At 39.8% G+C, this 15,741-nt stretch overlaps 1 protein-coding gene and 1 pseudogene across 1 annotated transcript in view; both read right to left on the reverse strand.

The window, feature by feature from the left end:
- Positions 1-15,741, reverse strand: part of CHMP3 (charged multivesicular body protein 3) — a 64,226-nt gene that overhangs the window by 3,506 nt on the left and 44,979 nt on the right. The window contains 1 exon segment of the mRNA XM_057740477.1: positions 1,128-1,249. Coding sequence (XP_057596460.1) covers positions 1,128-1,249 — 122 coding nt within the window.
- Positions 4,962-5,062, reverse strand: LOC130857901 (U6 spliceosomal RNA; annotated as a pseudogene).

Here is a 15,741-nt window from a genome sequence, read left to right on the forward strand (position 1 = left end):
TTCCATCAGTTTTCTTTTCCACGTCTTCTCTCCCATGCCCTAGAGTCCTGTTTATAACTCAAGTTCATACATAAAACTCCTGAGGAGGAAGGGAGGCAGTGCCAATGCACAAGCTGCAAACAAGAATTCGAGGTGTACCGTCCTGGCTCTCAGACCATGGGTTCCAAGTGTGAAACGGCACCTGATGGGGCACATCTTTTCACCAGGTCCTCGAGGCAGCTCAGGCATCTGTGCTCCAACCCGAGGTCTGTCATCTACTACCAAGGTCACTCAGGTAAGTTACCTGGCAACTTGAAGACTCAGTTTCCTATCCTGTGTAGAATGGGGAAAAAAATACCTGCCTCCCAAGGTGGTTGGGAGGACTCTCTAGGACAGCATGTGTGCTGCACCACTGGCAGTTGGGGGCTCAGTAGCTAGGCCCTGCTGAGCCGTTACCCATCTGCAGGCCACCAGTATGCATCCCTGCCAGGCCCTGATCCTGGGGCAGCAGGTGTTTACTGCTTTCTATTTGGTTCTCAGTTTCCTTTTCTAATCTAAGACAGGGCTCCGCCAACTACAGTCTGCGGGCCAAACGGAATCCACTGCCTACTTTTATAAATAAAGTTTTATGAGAACACAGTCATCCTCATTTGCTTGCATATCATCTACGGCTGCTTTCATGCTATGCAGTAGAGTTGAGTAGTTACAACAGAGATGTACGGCCCACAAAGGAGAAAACAGATTTATTATCCAGCCCTTTGTAAAAAAGTCTGCCAACCCCTGGTCTCTTCAGTTTCGCTAACACTGCCCTGGGACAAACAGAGGAACCTGGGTTTTTTCTGTTTCCTTGTTCATGTCAGAGCCCATGAAGCCCAGCTCCCTGAATCCCAGAGAGTTGCTTCCTGGGTCCCCCACCTCCCCGAGAGCTCTGGGTATACTATCACTCCTTCTAAGGAACACCCTGGCAACAAGACCCAGCCTCTGCCACGCTCAGCTCAGATGGTTTCAACCCACGTTAACAGCTGCTCCTCTGTCCTCAAAGTCATTTCTGTCTGGCGGCAGCGGCCGGTCTCCTCCTGCCCAGCCCTGGCCCTCGCCCCTGCCACTTGCTGATGCTCGGTGCTTTAGAACGGGACCCAGGGTAGCACCTTCATCATCTCCTTGGACAGCTCCCGCATGGTGGCCTGGATTTCTGGGATCTTCACAAGACTCTGCATGGCCCGCATCACCTCTGTGCTCTTCTGCAGGGAACCAGCCACTCGCAAAACCGCTGAAAGGGAAAGATGACAGTCAGGATTGCTCAACAGAATGTGATGCAGGATGGGATAAAGACAGACAGCCAAATCACAAGCTATTCTAATAAAAGCCAGCAGTAGTGGGTGGACTCCCGAAGCTATTTATGTACCTGTAGACTGCATGACCATGCTGGCTGGCCGAGACTGACTTTTCTAAGTTGTGTGCTACTCTGACTACAATAGGTACAAATTCCCCGAGTACCCACACCAACCAGCCAATGTGGAAAGTGGCCTGAAGGCCTGCAGCTGACCTTTAGGGAAGGAAACCAGCTAGGAACGACTGTGACCCTCAGGGCAAGCCACACAGGCAGGCCTTGCCAGGGCCACACTGGACAAGAGGCTTTAAGCAACCCAAGCAGTGTTCCCCACACCCCAGTCTACAGATGACGGCTGCGCTGGGAGGAACCTGCAACTGGTCTGCAGGAAAATGAGAGGAAGTGTGTGTGTCAGTGTAAGGTGGTTACAGTTCCTTGTTTCAAAAATTTTCTGTAGTCTGAGGTCATACACATACTATATATCCTTTATAAGAAATCATGGTAGTAACAAATGATCATTTCTCCCCTCTAAAGTCTTTAGCGTGTCGAAATAAAGAGTTGGAAACTCTTCAAATCTGTTTTGAAATTCCAGGAGGCTTAAAAGTTCTTAGAAATGCCTCACATCCAGTTGTTCACCAAAACCGGCGCACAGGGCCCCCAGTTACACCAGGAATCACCACCCATCTACCTCTGAACCCAGACTCCAGGAAGCTGTCACATCTAAAGAAAACAAGGGGCAAGGAGACAAGAGTAACCAGAGAAAGGCCGGTCTGACATACATAGCATTTTGTGATTCTTCTAAAGGAGTAAGGAATTGTGCTAGTTGCAGAGAATACTTCATTCCCTTGACACTGAGAAAGGGAAAGTAAAATACTTATTTATTATGATTAGTATAATTATAGAGAGGAAGTATCAAAAATCTGTATGGCTGCAATAAGCAATAAATTATATATGGCATTATAATGATATAAGAAAGACAAATTCTAAAATGTTAAAGTTACTATTGATTATTGTGAAAAAGGTAAGTGATGGTAGGAAGAGAAGAAAGGTGAAAATAAAGCAAATTCCATATAGTTCTGTTTGAATAATAAAAGTTTGATGTCTACATAGGCCCATGTTTTATCCTAATTTGCATCCTGAGTCTGTATCCCAGAAACTGGCTGAATATGACACGTGTTCAATAACCTTTTTTGAATTGGTAAAAGTAAATAAAAGACAGAAAAAAAATGGTGTGACAAATGTTAAGTTAAATACTGAAACATTTGTATTTTGAAAAAGGTATAAATTTCTGACTGTTAAAAGAAACAAGAAAAGGAAAACTCAATATAGCAGGGAAAAGGTGAAGCAAAAATGAACTTAGATATAAAACTAATTCCAACAATATTTAATTTGATAACCAGTCAAAAAGGATTGAGGAAGTGGATTATCTTTTTTTATTTTTTTATTTTTGGCTGCTTTGGGTCTTCATTACTGTGCACGGGCTTTCTCTAGTTGTGGTGAGCAGGGGCTATTCTTTGCTGCAGTGCACAGTCTTCTCATTGCAGTAGGTTCTCTTGTTGCGGAGCACGGGCTCTAGGGCATGTGGGCTCAGTAGTCGTGGCACACGGGCTTAGTTGTGCCGCAGCATGTGGGATCTTCCCAGACCAGGGCTCGAACCTGTGTCCCCTGCATTGGCAGGCAGATTCTTAACCACTGCGCCACCAGGGAAGTCTGGAAATGGATTTTTAAAAGGACAAAATAAATGTATGTGTACCCTGGAAACTCAAAACCAAGAAGATACTTATATGAGAAAAATAAAAGACTGAACCAAAATGTATTTTCTATGTTCCACATGGAAAAAAGGCACATGTTGCAGAAAAAATTATTTTATAAATAAAAATAGTCACCCCCCACAAGAGAATGAGAAGACAAGCCAAAAGCTAGAAGAAAGTATTTCCATTAGACATTTCTTATAAAGAACTGTTATCTAATGTATACAAAGAACTCTTAAAGCTCATCAATAAGAAAATGAACAACACAACTAAAAACGAGCAGAAGACCTAAACAGACAACTCACCAAAGAGCTATACAGATGGCAAAAACGCACATAAAAAGATGTTCAACATCCTATGTCATTAGGGAAATGCAAATTAAAACAAGACACCAGTACATACCTATTAGAATGGTCAAAATCCAAAACACTGACAACACCAAATGCTGGTGAGGATGTGGAGCAACAGGAACTCTCACTCATTGCTGGTGGGAATGCAAAATGGTTACAGCCACTTTGGAAGACAGTTTGTCAGTTCCTCACAAAACTAAGCATACACTTACCATATGATCCAGCAATAGCCTTCTTTGGTATTTTCTCAAAGGGTTAAAAACGTATGTCCAGGACTTCCTAGGTGGCACAGTGGTTAAGAATCCGCCTGCCAACGCAGGGGACATGGGTTCGAGCCCTGCTCCAGAAAGATCCCACATGCTGCAGAGCAACTAAGCCCATGCACCACAACTATTGAGCCTGCACTTTAGAGCCTGTGAGCCACAACTATTGAGCCCATGTGCTGCAACTACTGAAGCCCATGCACCTAGAGCCTGTGCTCTGCAACAAGAGAAGCCACGGCAATGAGGAGCCCGTGCACCACAACGAAGAGTAGCCCCCACTCACTGCAACTAAAAAGAAAGCCTGTACACAGCAAAAAAACCCAACACAGCCAATAAAATCAATCAACAAATTTATAAAAAAAAAAAAAGCTTATGTCCGCACAAAAACTTGCACATGGATATTTACAGCAACTTTATTCATAATTGCCCAAACTCAGAAATAACCAAGATGTTGCTTGCATGTGAACAGTAACAATGGATAAATAAAGTGTGGTACCTCCACACAATGAATATTATTCAGCACTGAAAAGAAATGAGCTATCAAGCCATGAAAAGACCTGGAGAAACCTTACATGCATGTTACTAACTGAAAGAAGTCAATCTAAAAAGCCACATTACTGTATGATTCCAACTATATGACATTCTGGAAAAGGGAAAATTATGGAGAAAGTAAAAAGATCAGTGGTTGCCAGGGGTTAAGGGAGGGAAGAAAAGGCAGATCACAGAAAGTTTTTAGCTGCATATATCTCACAATAAGAATTTCCAAAATAAAAACGTTAAAATTCTACAAAAAACATGAATAAGTTAGCATTATACAAACTAGCTGACAGGGACCTCCCGGCATCCAGTGGTTAAGACTTCGCCTTCCAATGCAGGGAGTGCGGCTTTGATCCCTGGTCATGACGGGAGCTAAGATCCCACACGCCTTGTGGCCAGAAAACCAAACCATAAAAGGGAAGCAATATTGTAACATTCAGCAAAGACTTTAGCAATGGTCCACATCAAAAAAGAAATGGTCCACACACACAAAATCTTTAAAAAAAACTAGCTGACATTTAAACTTAGGAAGATTGACGTCACACACAGGGGGCTGTGAAACAGTAAGCTTCAGGGTTACAGCCCTTCGTGCTCAGCAACCCCCAACCCCCGCCCTAGGGCTTCCTGCAGACCCTCCAGTGTCCCAGGCTCCCTCCACCTTCAGGGCCTCCCTCTGCCCAGTGCTGGGCTCCACTGGCATCTCTAGAGAGTGGGGACCTGGTGAGTAGATTTCTTCTTTTGTTTGTTCTTCATATATGTTTTCATGAATGTGCATGCTGTCCTTGTGCAGAGGCCATGTTAACCTTCTCAGAAATGTTACCATTTTGGTACATGTGCTGCCCAAGAGAGCACTAGGTTTCTTTTTCTTTTTTTTAAGCTCTTTATTGGAATATAATTGCTTTACACTCTTGTACCAGCTTTTGAGGTACACCAAAGTGAATCAGCTGTATTTATACATATATCCCCATATCCCCTCCCTCCAGTGACTTCCTCTCACTCTCCCTGTCCTGGCCCTCTAAAGCATCACCCATCATCGAGTGGATCTCCCTTTGTTATACAGCAACTTCCCACTAGCTATCTATTTTACAGTTGGTAGTATATATATATGTCTATGCTACTCTCTCACTTCGTCCCAGCTTCCCCTTCACCCCCCACCTCCCCAACCCCGTGTCCTCCAGTCCATTCTCTGCATCTGCATCCTTATTCTTGCCCTGTCACTGGGTTCATCAGTACCATTTTTTTTTTTAGATTCTGTATATATGAGTTAGCATACAGTATTTGTTTTTCTCTTTCTGGCTTACTTCACTCTGTATGACAGACTCTAGGTCTATTCACCTATAGCTCCATTTCATTCCTTTTAATGGTTGAGTAATATTCCACTGTATATATGTTTCACATCTTCTTTATCCATTCATCTGTTGATGGGCATTTAGGTTGCCTCCATGTCCTGGCTATTGTAAACAGTGCTGCAATGAACATTATGGTACATGTTTCTTTTGGGATTATGGTTTTCTCTGGGTATATGCCCAGTAGTGGGATTACTGGATCATATGGCAGTTCTATTTTTAGTTTTTTAAGGAACCTCCAAACTGTTTTCCATAGTGGCTGTACCAACTTACATTCCCACCAACAGTGCAGGAGAGTAATCTTTTCTCCACACCCTCTCCAACATTTGTTTCTAGATGTTTTGATGATGGCCATTCTGACTGGTGTGAGGTGATACATCATTGTGGCTTTGACTTGCATTTCTCTGATGATTAGTGATGTTGAGCATCTTTTCATGTGTTTGCTGGCCATCTGTATGTCTTCTTTGGAGAAATGTCTATTTAGGTCTTCTGCCCATTTGTGGATTGAGGTTATTTGCTTTTTTGGTATTAAGCTGCATGAGCTGCTTGTATATTTTGGAGATTAATCCTTTGTCCGTTGCTTCATTGGCAAGTATTTTCTCCCATTCTGAGGGTTGTTTTCTTGTCTTGTTTATGGTTTCTTTCGCTGTGCAAAAGCTTTTAAGTTTCATGAGGTCCCATTTGTTTATTCTTGATTTTATTTCCATTATTCTAGGAGGTGGGTCAAAAAGGATCTTGCTTTGATGGATGTCACAGAGGGTTCTGCCTATGTTTTCCTCTAGGAGTTTTATAGTGTCTGGCCTTACATTTAGCTCTTTAATCCATTTTGAGTTTATTTTTGTGTATGGTGTTAGGACGTGTTCTAATTTCATTCTTTTACATGTTGCTGTCCAATGTTCCCAGCACCACTTATTGAAGAGGCTGTCTTTTGTCCATTGTATATTCTTGCCTCCTTTGTCAAAGATAAGGTGTCCATATGTGCTTGGGTTTACCTTTGGGCTCTCTATTCTGTTCCATTGATCTTCCTTTCTATTTTTGTGCCAGTACCATACTGTCTTGATCACTGTGGCCTTGTCGTATAGTTTGAAGTCAAGAAGCCTAATTCCATCAACTCTGTCTTTCCTTCTCAAGATTGCTTTGGCTATTCGGGGTCTTTTGCATTTCCATACAAATCGTAAGATTTCTTGTTCTAGTTCTGTGAAAAATGCTGTTGGTAATTTGATAGGGATTGCGTTGAATCTGTAAATTGCTTTGGGCAGTATAGTTATTTTCACAATGTTGATTCTTCCAATCCAGGAGTATGGTATGTCCCTCCATCTGTTTGTATTGTCTTTGATTTCTTTCATCAGTGTCTTATAGTTTTCTGCATACAGGTCTTTTGCCTCCTTAGGCAGGTTTATTCCTAGGTATTTTATTCTTTTTGTTGCAATGGTAAATGGGAGAGTTTCCTTAATTTCTCTTTCTGCTTTTTCGTTGTTAGTGTATAGGGATGCAAGAGATTTATGAGCATTAATTCTGTATCCTGCTACTTTACTAAATTCATCGATTAGTGTGAGCAGTTTTCTGGTAGCGTCTTTAGGGTTTTCTATGTATAATATCATGTCATCTGCAAAGAGTGACAATTTTACTTCTTTTCCAATGTGGATTCCTTTTATTTCATTTTCTTCTCAGACTGCTGTGGCTAAAACTTCCAAAACTATGTTGAATAATAATGGTGAGAGTGGACACCCCTGTCTTGTTCTTAGAGGGAATTCTTTCAGTTTTTCACCATTTAGAATGATGCTGGCTTTTGGTTTCTCATATATGGCTTTTATTATGTTGAGGTAATTTCCTTCTATGCCCATTTTCTGGAGAGTTTTTATCATAAATGGATGTTGAATTTTGTCAAAAGCTTTTTCTGCATCTATTGAGATGATCATATGGTTTTTATCCTTCAATCTGTTGATATCATGTATCACATTGATTGATTTGCATATATTGAAGAATCCTTGCATCCCAGGGATAAACCCCACTTGATCATGGTGTATGATTTTTTTAATGTGCTGCTGGATTCTGTTAGCTAGTATTTTGTTGAGGATTTTTGCATCTATATTCATCAGTGATATTGGCCTGTAATTTTCTTTTTTTGTGACATCTTTGCCTGGTTTTGGTATCAGGGTGATGGTGGCCTCACAGAATGAGTTTGGGATTGTTCCTCCTTCTGCTATATTTTGGAAGAGTTTGAGGAGGATAGGTGTTAGCTCTTCTCTAAATGTTTGATAGAATTCGCCTGTGAATCCATCTGGCCCTGGGCTTTTGTTTGTCAGGAGATTTTTAATCACAGTCTCAGTTTCAGTGCTTGTGATTCATCTTTTCATACTTTCTCTATTTCTTCTTGGTTCAGTCTTGGAAGATTGTACTTTTCTAAGAATTTATCCATTTCTTCCAGGTTATCCAATTTATTGGCATATAGTTGCTTGTAGTATTCTCTCATGATCTTTTGTATTTCTGTGGTGTCCGTTGTTACTTCTCCTTTTTCATTTCTAATTCTGTTGATTTGCTTCCTGATGACTCTGGCTAATGGTTTATCAATTTTGTTTATCTTCTCAAAGAACCAGCTTTTAGTTTCATTGATCTTTGCTATTGTTTCCTTCATTTCTTTTTCATTTATTTCTGATTTGATCTTTATGATTTCTTTCCTTCTGCTCACTTTGGGGCTTTTTTGTTCTTCTTTCTCTAATTGTTTTAGGTGTAAGGTTAGGTTGTTTATTTGATATTTTTCTTGTTTCTTGAGGTAGGACTGTACTGCTATAAACTTCCCTCTTAGAACCGCTTTTACTGCGTCCCACAGGTTTTGGGTTGTTGTGTTTTCATTGTCACTTGTTTCTAGATGTTTTTTGATTTCCTCTTTGATTTCTTTAGTGTTGATTGTTTAATAGCGTGTTGTTTAGCCTCCATGTGTTTGTATTTTTTACAGGTTTTTTTACTAGGTTTCTTTTTTATTTGGAGATGGACTCACAATTTTATTCCCAGTGCCTAGCATTGTGCCTCACAAAGCCGACACTCAAATATTTGTTGAATATATAACACATTTGTATTTCCCTAATGGTTAATGATTAGGAATGAATGACTGAAAACAGAGAGAACTATCATATTCAAATTGAATGACTGAAAACAACAGAGAGAACTATCATAGTCAAATTGGATTAAAAAAATTACAGATACTAGTGTCTTAATAGCAAACAGCACTGAGGTGGTTTTATAAAGACTCAAGCGCTCCTACATAAAATGACATATTTAGTAACAGGACAGAAATAGGTTTTTCCTTTTTTGTACTGACGACAAAAATTCCAGAACATTTCCTTATAGAAATAAATAAAACAGTAACCAATTTTATATGGTATAAGGAGGGTGAGAGATTTCAATAAAAACTAGCTCTCCCCAAGTTTTCAATTACAGACACAGAATGACTGCACACTTGTGACAAAAACAGATCAGCAGATGTAAGAAAAGAAACTAAAACCAAAAATAACATAGAAGTATTTAAAGGGATTAATCCTTTAGCATTTCACTGTGAAGAATTTTGAACATACACAAAAGTAGAGAAGTGTCATTTCACCAAAAGAAATACGATGGCAAATAAGTATGTGAAAACATGTTCCTAATCATTAACCATTAGGGAAATACAAATTAAAACCACAATCAGGGCTTCCCTGGTAGCACAGTAGTTAAGAATCCGCCTGCCAATGCAGGGGACATGGGCTCGAGCCCTGGCCTGGGAAGATTCCACATGCCGCAGAGCAACTAAGCCCGTGCACCACAACTACTGAGCCCACACATCTCAACTACTGAAGCTCCTGTGCCTAGAGCCCATGCTCCGCAACAAAAGAAGCCACCACAATGAGAAGCCTGTGCACCACAATGAAGAGCAGCCCCCACTCTCCACAACTGCAGAAAGCCTGCATGCAGCAATGAAGACCCAACACAGCCAATAAAAAACAAACAAAAAACCCATGATCAGATAGCTCTACACATCCATCAGAATGGCTAAAAGATAAATAGTGACACCACCTGATACTGAGGATGCAGAAAAACTGAATCCCTCATACACTGGCAGCTGGGAATTTTAAATGGTACCACCACTCTGGACACAGCTTGATACTTTCTTAATGCGACTATAAAATCCAGCAATTGTCCTACTGGCCATTTATCCCAGAGAAGTGAAGACTTATGTTCAAGCAAAAACCTATATACATTTATAGCAGTTTTATTCATAACAGCTGATAACTGGAAACAACCCAAATATCCTTCAGGTGAATGGGTAATCAAACTGTGGTACATCCATACAACAGAACACTACTCAGCAGGAAAAAAAAAAAAAAGGGAATGAACTACTGATACATGCAAAAACTGGGTTAATTTTGCAGAGAATTATGCTGAGTGAAAACAAGTCGATACAAGGAGGGGTTGGGCAAAACAAGTGAAGTTGATTGAGAGATACAAACTTCCAGTTATAAAATAAACAAGTCATGGGGATGTCATTTACAGCACAGGGAATTATAATCAAAAATATTGCAATAACTTTGTAGGGTGACAGATATTACTAGATTCACTGAGGTGATCAAGTTGTAAAGTATATAAATATCAAATCATTATGTTGTACATCTGAAACTAGTGTAATACTGTATGCCGATTACACTTCAATTAAAAAAGAAAAAGAAAAAAAGCCAATCCCAATAAGTTACACATGGTCTGATTCCATTCATATAACATTTTTGAAATGATAAAATTATAAAATGAAGAACAGATAGTGACTGCCAGATATAAGGAGGGGGTGGGGTTGGGAGGGAAGTAGGTATGGTTATAGAAGCACATTTTCTGTAACAATGGAAAATGGAAGCATTCTAAAGCTTGAGTATCAATGCTGACCTCCTGGTTGTGATATCTACTTTAACTCTGCAAGATGTTACCACTAGGGGAAAATGGGTAAAGGGTATACACAGAATCTCCCTATTATTTCTTACAACTGCATGTATGTGAATCTGTAACTCTCTAAAAGCTTATTATAAAAACCCTCAGAAAAGAGTATGTAAAAATAAAGCAACATTATGTTTCCATGCCTGCTAGAGATACAAATGAAAAAAAAAAACTACACATAAAAATACAAGTTCTAAAACAACCCAATCAAAAAACAGGTGGAAGATCTAAACAGACATTTCTGCAAAGACGACATACAGATGGCCAACAAACATATGAAAAGATGCTCAACATCACTATTAGAGAAATGCAAATCAAAACTACAATGAGGCATTACCTCACACTGGTCAGAACAGCCATTTCAAAAAATCTATAAACAATAAATGCTGCAGAGAGTGTGGAGAAAGGGGAACCCTCCTACACCACTAGGGGGAATGTAAATTCGTACAGCCACTATGGAGAACAGGATGGAGGTTCCTTAAAAAACTAAAAATAGAGCTACCATATGATCCAGCAATCCTACCTGGGCATATATCCAGAGAAAACCATAATTCAAAAAGATACACGCACCCCAGTGTTCACTGCAGCACTATTTACAATAGCCAGGACATGGAAGCAACCTAAATGTCCATCAACAAATGAATGAATAAAGATGTGTGTATATATATGTATATGTGTTAAAGATGTGTGTGTATATATATGTATGTACACACACACACACACACACACACAATGGAATATTAGCCATAAAAAAAGAACGAAGTAATGCCATTTGCAGCAACATGGATGTACCTAGAGATTGTCATGCTGAGTGAAGTCAGTCAAAGACAAATATCATGTGATATTGCTTATATGTGAAATCTAAAAAAATGACACAAATAAACTTATTTACAAAACAGAAATAAGTCACAGATGTAGCAAACAAAGTTGTGGTTACCAGGGCGGAAAGGGGGAGGGGGAGGGATAAATTGAGAGAATGGGATTGACATGTACACACTACTATATACAAACAGATAACTAATAAGGACCTACTGCATAGCACAAGGAATTCTACTCAATACTTTGTAATGGCCTACATGGCAAAAGAATCTAAAACATAGAGTGGATAATGAAAAAGTCACTTTTGTAGTAAAAAATGGCAGTTTCGTGTGGTTCAAATTCACATGATTAAGTATATCTATAGTCTTATCTTTGTATTATAATTATTTGGTATATAATAATTATATCAGAGTTCTGAAGAATAATGTTTTTATCATTTGCCATATGTTATTTTGAAGTACTTTAATATGATTTTGTCACTAATTAAAAAGAAAAAGAGTGGATATATGTATATGTATAGCTGATTCACTTTGCTGTACACCTGAAACTAACACATCGTAAATCAATTATACTCCAATAAAAATTAAAAAAAAGAAGAGATCTCTGAAAAAAAATACAAGCTCTGCTGTGAATATTACAATAACAATAACCAAATATGGAAACAAAGTAGCTAAATACAGACTTGCTTCATAATCAGTACATGCAAAGACCAATGGAAATATTCTGAAAAGAGCCTGACACCAATAACTAAAGCAACAAAACCACAGAGCTCTTTCTACTTATTGCAGGTTCTTGTGGCAATTACAGTTCAATTAAAAAATCAGAAAAAGAAATTAAAAATGGCATCAATAGCAAAATGCAGTTCCCTGATAGCAAGGGCCCAGGAGAGCAACACACTCACAAACTAGACTGACTGGTTTTTAAAAGCCATCTTAAATATGGCAATTATAAGCAGAACAAATACAATTAAAGGAAAATATGAAATCTTACAATGAAGTTTCACAAAAGTGACAAGTGAAAGCTCAGAGAAGTGATATTAAAAACATTCAAGCCTCAGGACTTCCCTGGTGGTGCAGCAGTTAAGACTCTGCTCCCAACACAGGGGGCTCGGGTTCCATCCCCGGTCAGGGAACTAAGATCTCACATGAATGTTGCAACTAGGAGCCCACGTGCTGCAACAAAGATCCCACGTAAAGATCCTGCATGCCACAACTAAAAAGATCCCACATGCCACAGCTAAAGATCCCTCCCGCACGTAGCAATGAATACCCCTCGTGCTGCAACTAAGACCTGGCGCAGCCAAATAAATAAATATTAAAAAAACAAACGAAAAACATTCAAGCCTAAAAAGTAAGTATCTTTAAGTAAGATACTTCTTCCTTATAACAAAGTTAAGAAAAACAGGTATATTAAGAAAGAATGGCAAGATAAAAATTAAAAGGAAAAGAAGACAGTACAAACATTCCATAATATGGGGAACCAAAGGCCATAAAAGGGAATTAGTCATAAAAAAATTACTGGAACCATGCACATTTCGTAAACTTTCAAAGTCAACCTTATTTATAATCTACAGGCTACCATTTGAAAAAATAATTTGAAGCAGTTTATTAAAAAGACATGTATAGCAGGTATGGTACTACAAAGGCTCAAAAGGGTGAGTTGATTCCATAAATGTAGGTCAGCAATGGGGTGATTAATGGTTGGGGCGGGACAATTCTTTGTTGTAGGAGGCTGTTTCATGCTTTCTAGGACATTTAGCAGCACCCCTGGCTGTAGCAACACCCCCACCCCCCTTGCCCTCGTTGTGACAACCCAAAGGCTCCAGACACTGCCACCGTCCCCTGAAGGGCAAAACGGTTCCCCACTGGGAATCACTGACCTGGGCTAGCAGAGCTTCTGCAACTGAGAATAAACTTAGCGTTGAGCATTTCACCAGCTAAGGCACAAAGGTTAGCAATGTCCTGCGGGGTTTAGGACACTCGCTGATAGGAGCGTACTATCTTACTAAATAAGAAAGACGATTTTTTCCAGCACTAGCTTCCAAGATAATTTTCTTACCACAATCTTTACTGACTGTACCTGTAACTGTATCGAAGTTATAGAGACAGTCTTCCTATGGCTGTTTCTTACCCATTAAAAAAAAAAAGAAAGGCAAAAGAATACTAGGAAAACACAGTTTGGCAAAGACATTTCTATAGGAAGCAAAACAGAGGGCTGGAAATGTGGTTTTCTGATGACCCTGCTTGCTCCAGGGATAGACAGGGCTTTAAATTCTAGAGAGGTGGCCGTCCTCAGTCACTCAGCTAATGCCAATCATGGGCTCTTACACTACATTTACAACTGAGCAAAGTAAGTATTCATATGAATAATGACAAAATCAAATATAACACAGAAACAATCAATCTTCTAGGGAGATAGATGGTTTTTACCCTTTAAAAAATTTCTATTAATATCGTATTTTGCTTGTGCAAAGGAAAAATACTTCATTTGAGAAAGACAATTTGCTCTACAGAATTTGAATTTGTAAAAAATTTTGAGGGGAAACATTTAAAACCATTGATTAAACATCAGTATGGACAATAGTAACAGAGATATGTATTTATTTTACTTTATTTTATTTATGTATTTTTTGGCTGCGTTTGGGTCTTTGTTGTGGTCTTTCTCTAGTTGTGGCGAGCGGGGGCTACACTTCGTTGCAGTGCAGTGGCTTGTCTTGTTGCGGAGCATGGGCTCTAGGCACATGGGTTTCAGTAGTCGTGGCTCGCGGGCTCTAGAGCGCAGGGTCAGTAGTTGTGGCGCACAGGCTTAGTTGCTCCACGGCATGTAAAATCTTCCTGGACCAAGGCTCGAACCCATGTCCCCCGAATTAGCAGGCGAATTCTTAACCACTGCGCCACCAGGGAAGTCCAATATGTATTTTAGAAGATTATTATTGTTCAGCAAGCTTTATAGGAACTGAATTTAATCTTACATATGCTGTGTCACTGTTAAACACTAAGTGTCAAGTAAAGGGGAAAATCTGTTCCTATTTGTTTATTTAAGGGCTTGGACTTGTAAACCTGGGTAATAAATAAATGTCTGTGTGTATGTGTGTGTGTAAAATGACATACTGTTAGACTAAATATATATATTTAGGTGATACTCTAATAGAAGTTACTGATTAACAAGAAGGCTGAGGCCAAGACAAGGGAATTGGTGAACATTTACTTTTTTATTCTGTATATTTCTGTAGTTTTTTTTTTTTTTTTACAGTAAGCCTGCGTAACAAATTACAAATACTAAAAAATCATGAAATATGTGTTTTGATTCAACATTGGTTTAAATTTCACAAGCGTTATGTTTTACCTCAAGGATCCATACTTTGCAAACTCACTTTGAAGTGCTCTAATCAAAGCTAGGAAACAAATAAAAGAAACAGGACAAAGAAGGAAATCACAACAGGTACTGTGGCAGAGGAACCACCTGGCCTGGCTCTCCGTTTTCACTCCCTTCTTTGCCCCTCTAGTCACTCTGCCCCCAGCACCCAAAGGCTCAGAGCTCCCCTTCAGTCTCTGCTGTCAGGACCCCCCCATGGCCCCACACCCGGGCCTGCCCTTTTTTTTTTTTTTGATGGCAAAATAAGCATAACATAAAATCTGCATTTTAACCATTTTTAACTGTACAGTTCAGGGGCATTAAGTACATTCGCACTGCTGTGCAACCATCACCACTACCCATTTCCGAAACTGCTTCATCATCCTAAACTGAAATTCTGTCCTCATTAAACTCAACTCCCCATCCCCCGCCGCCTCCAGTTCCTGGCAACCACCATTCTGCTTCCTGTCTCTGTGATTCTGACTATTCTACGTACCTCACAGAGTGTAATCACATAGCCCTGGTACTTGGCCTTTTGTGACAGGCATATTTCACGTAGCATAGTGCCTTCAAGGCTCATCCACGTTGTAGCGTGTCAGAACTTCCTTCCTCTTTAAGGCTGAATAATAAATATTCCATGAGTGTATTACACACCATGTTTTGTTTACCCATTCGTCCTTCAACGGACACTTGGGCTGCCTTTATACCTCCTGCCTGCTGTGAACAGTGCTGCTGTGAACATGGGTGTACAAACACCTGTTTGAGGCCCTGCTTTCAATGCTTCCTTACCCAGAAGTGGAATTTCTGGATCATATGATAATTCTATTTCCTGCCCTGCCTTCTTACCTACCTCTTAACTTTCTCCCCCAACCAAAACACACTCATCATCTGTCTTGTTCTGCAAGAAGCTGCTGTCAGAAAGCATCTAATGTATTAATAGCTGACAAGGCTTAACATATTACCCCTCCCAGGGACATCTGCATTTGAATAGAGGAACACCTTAAGGAGAAGGAATGTCTTCATCACAGGGCAGCTTTTCAAACAGCAACAGGCTGG

The sequence above is a fragment of the Hippopotamus amphibius genome, chromosome 7 (assembly GCF_030028045.1).
Source record: "Hippopotamus amphibius kiboko isolate mHipAmp2 chromosome 7, mHipAmp2.hap2, whole genome shotgun sequence".
Classification (NCBI taxonomy): domain Eukaryota; kingdom Metazoa; phylum Chordata; class Mammalia; order Artiodactyla; family Hippopotamidae; genus Hippopotamus; species Hippopotamus amphibius.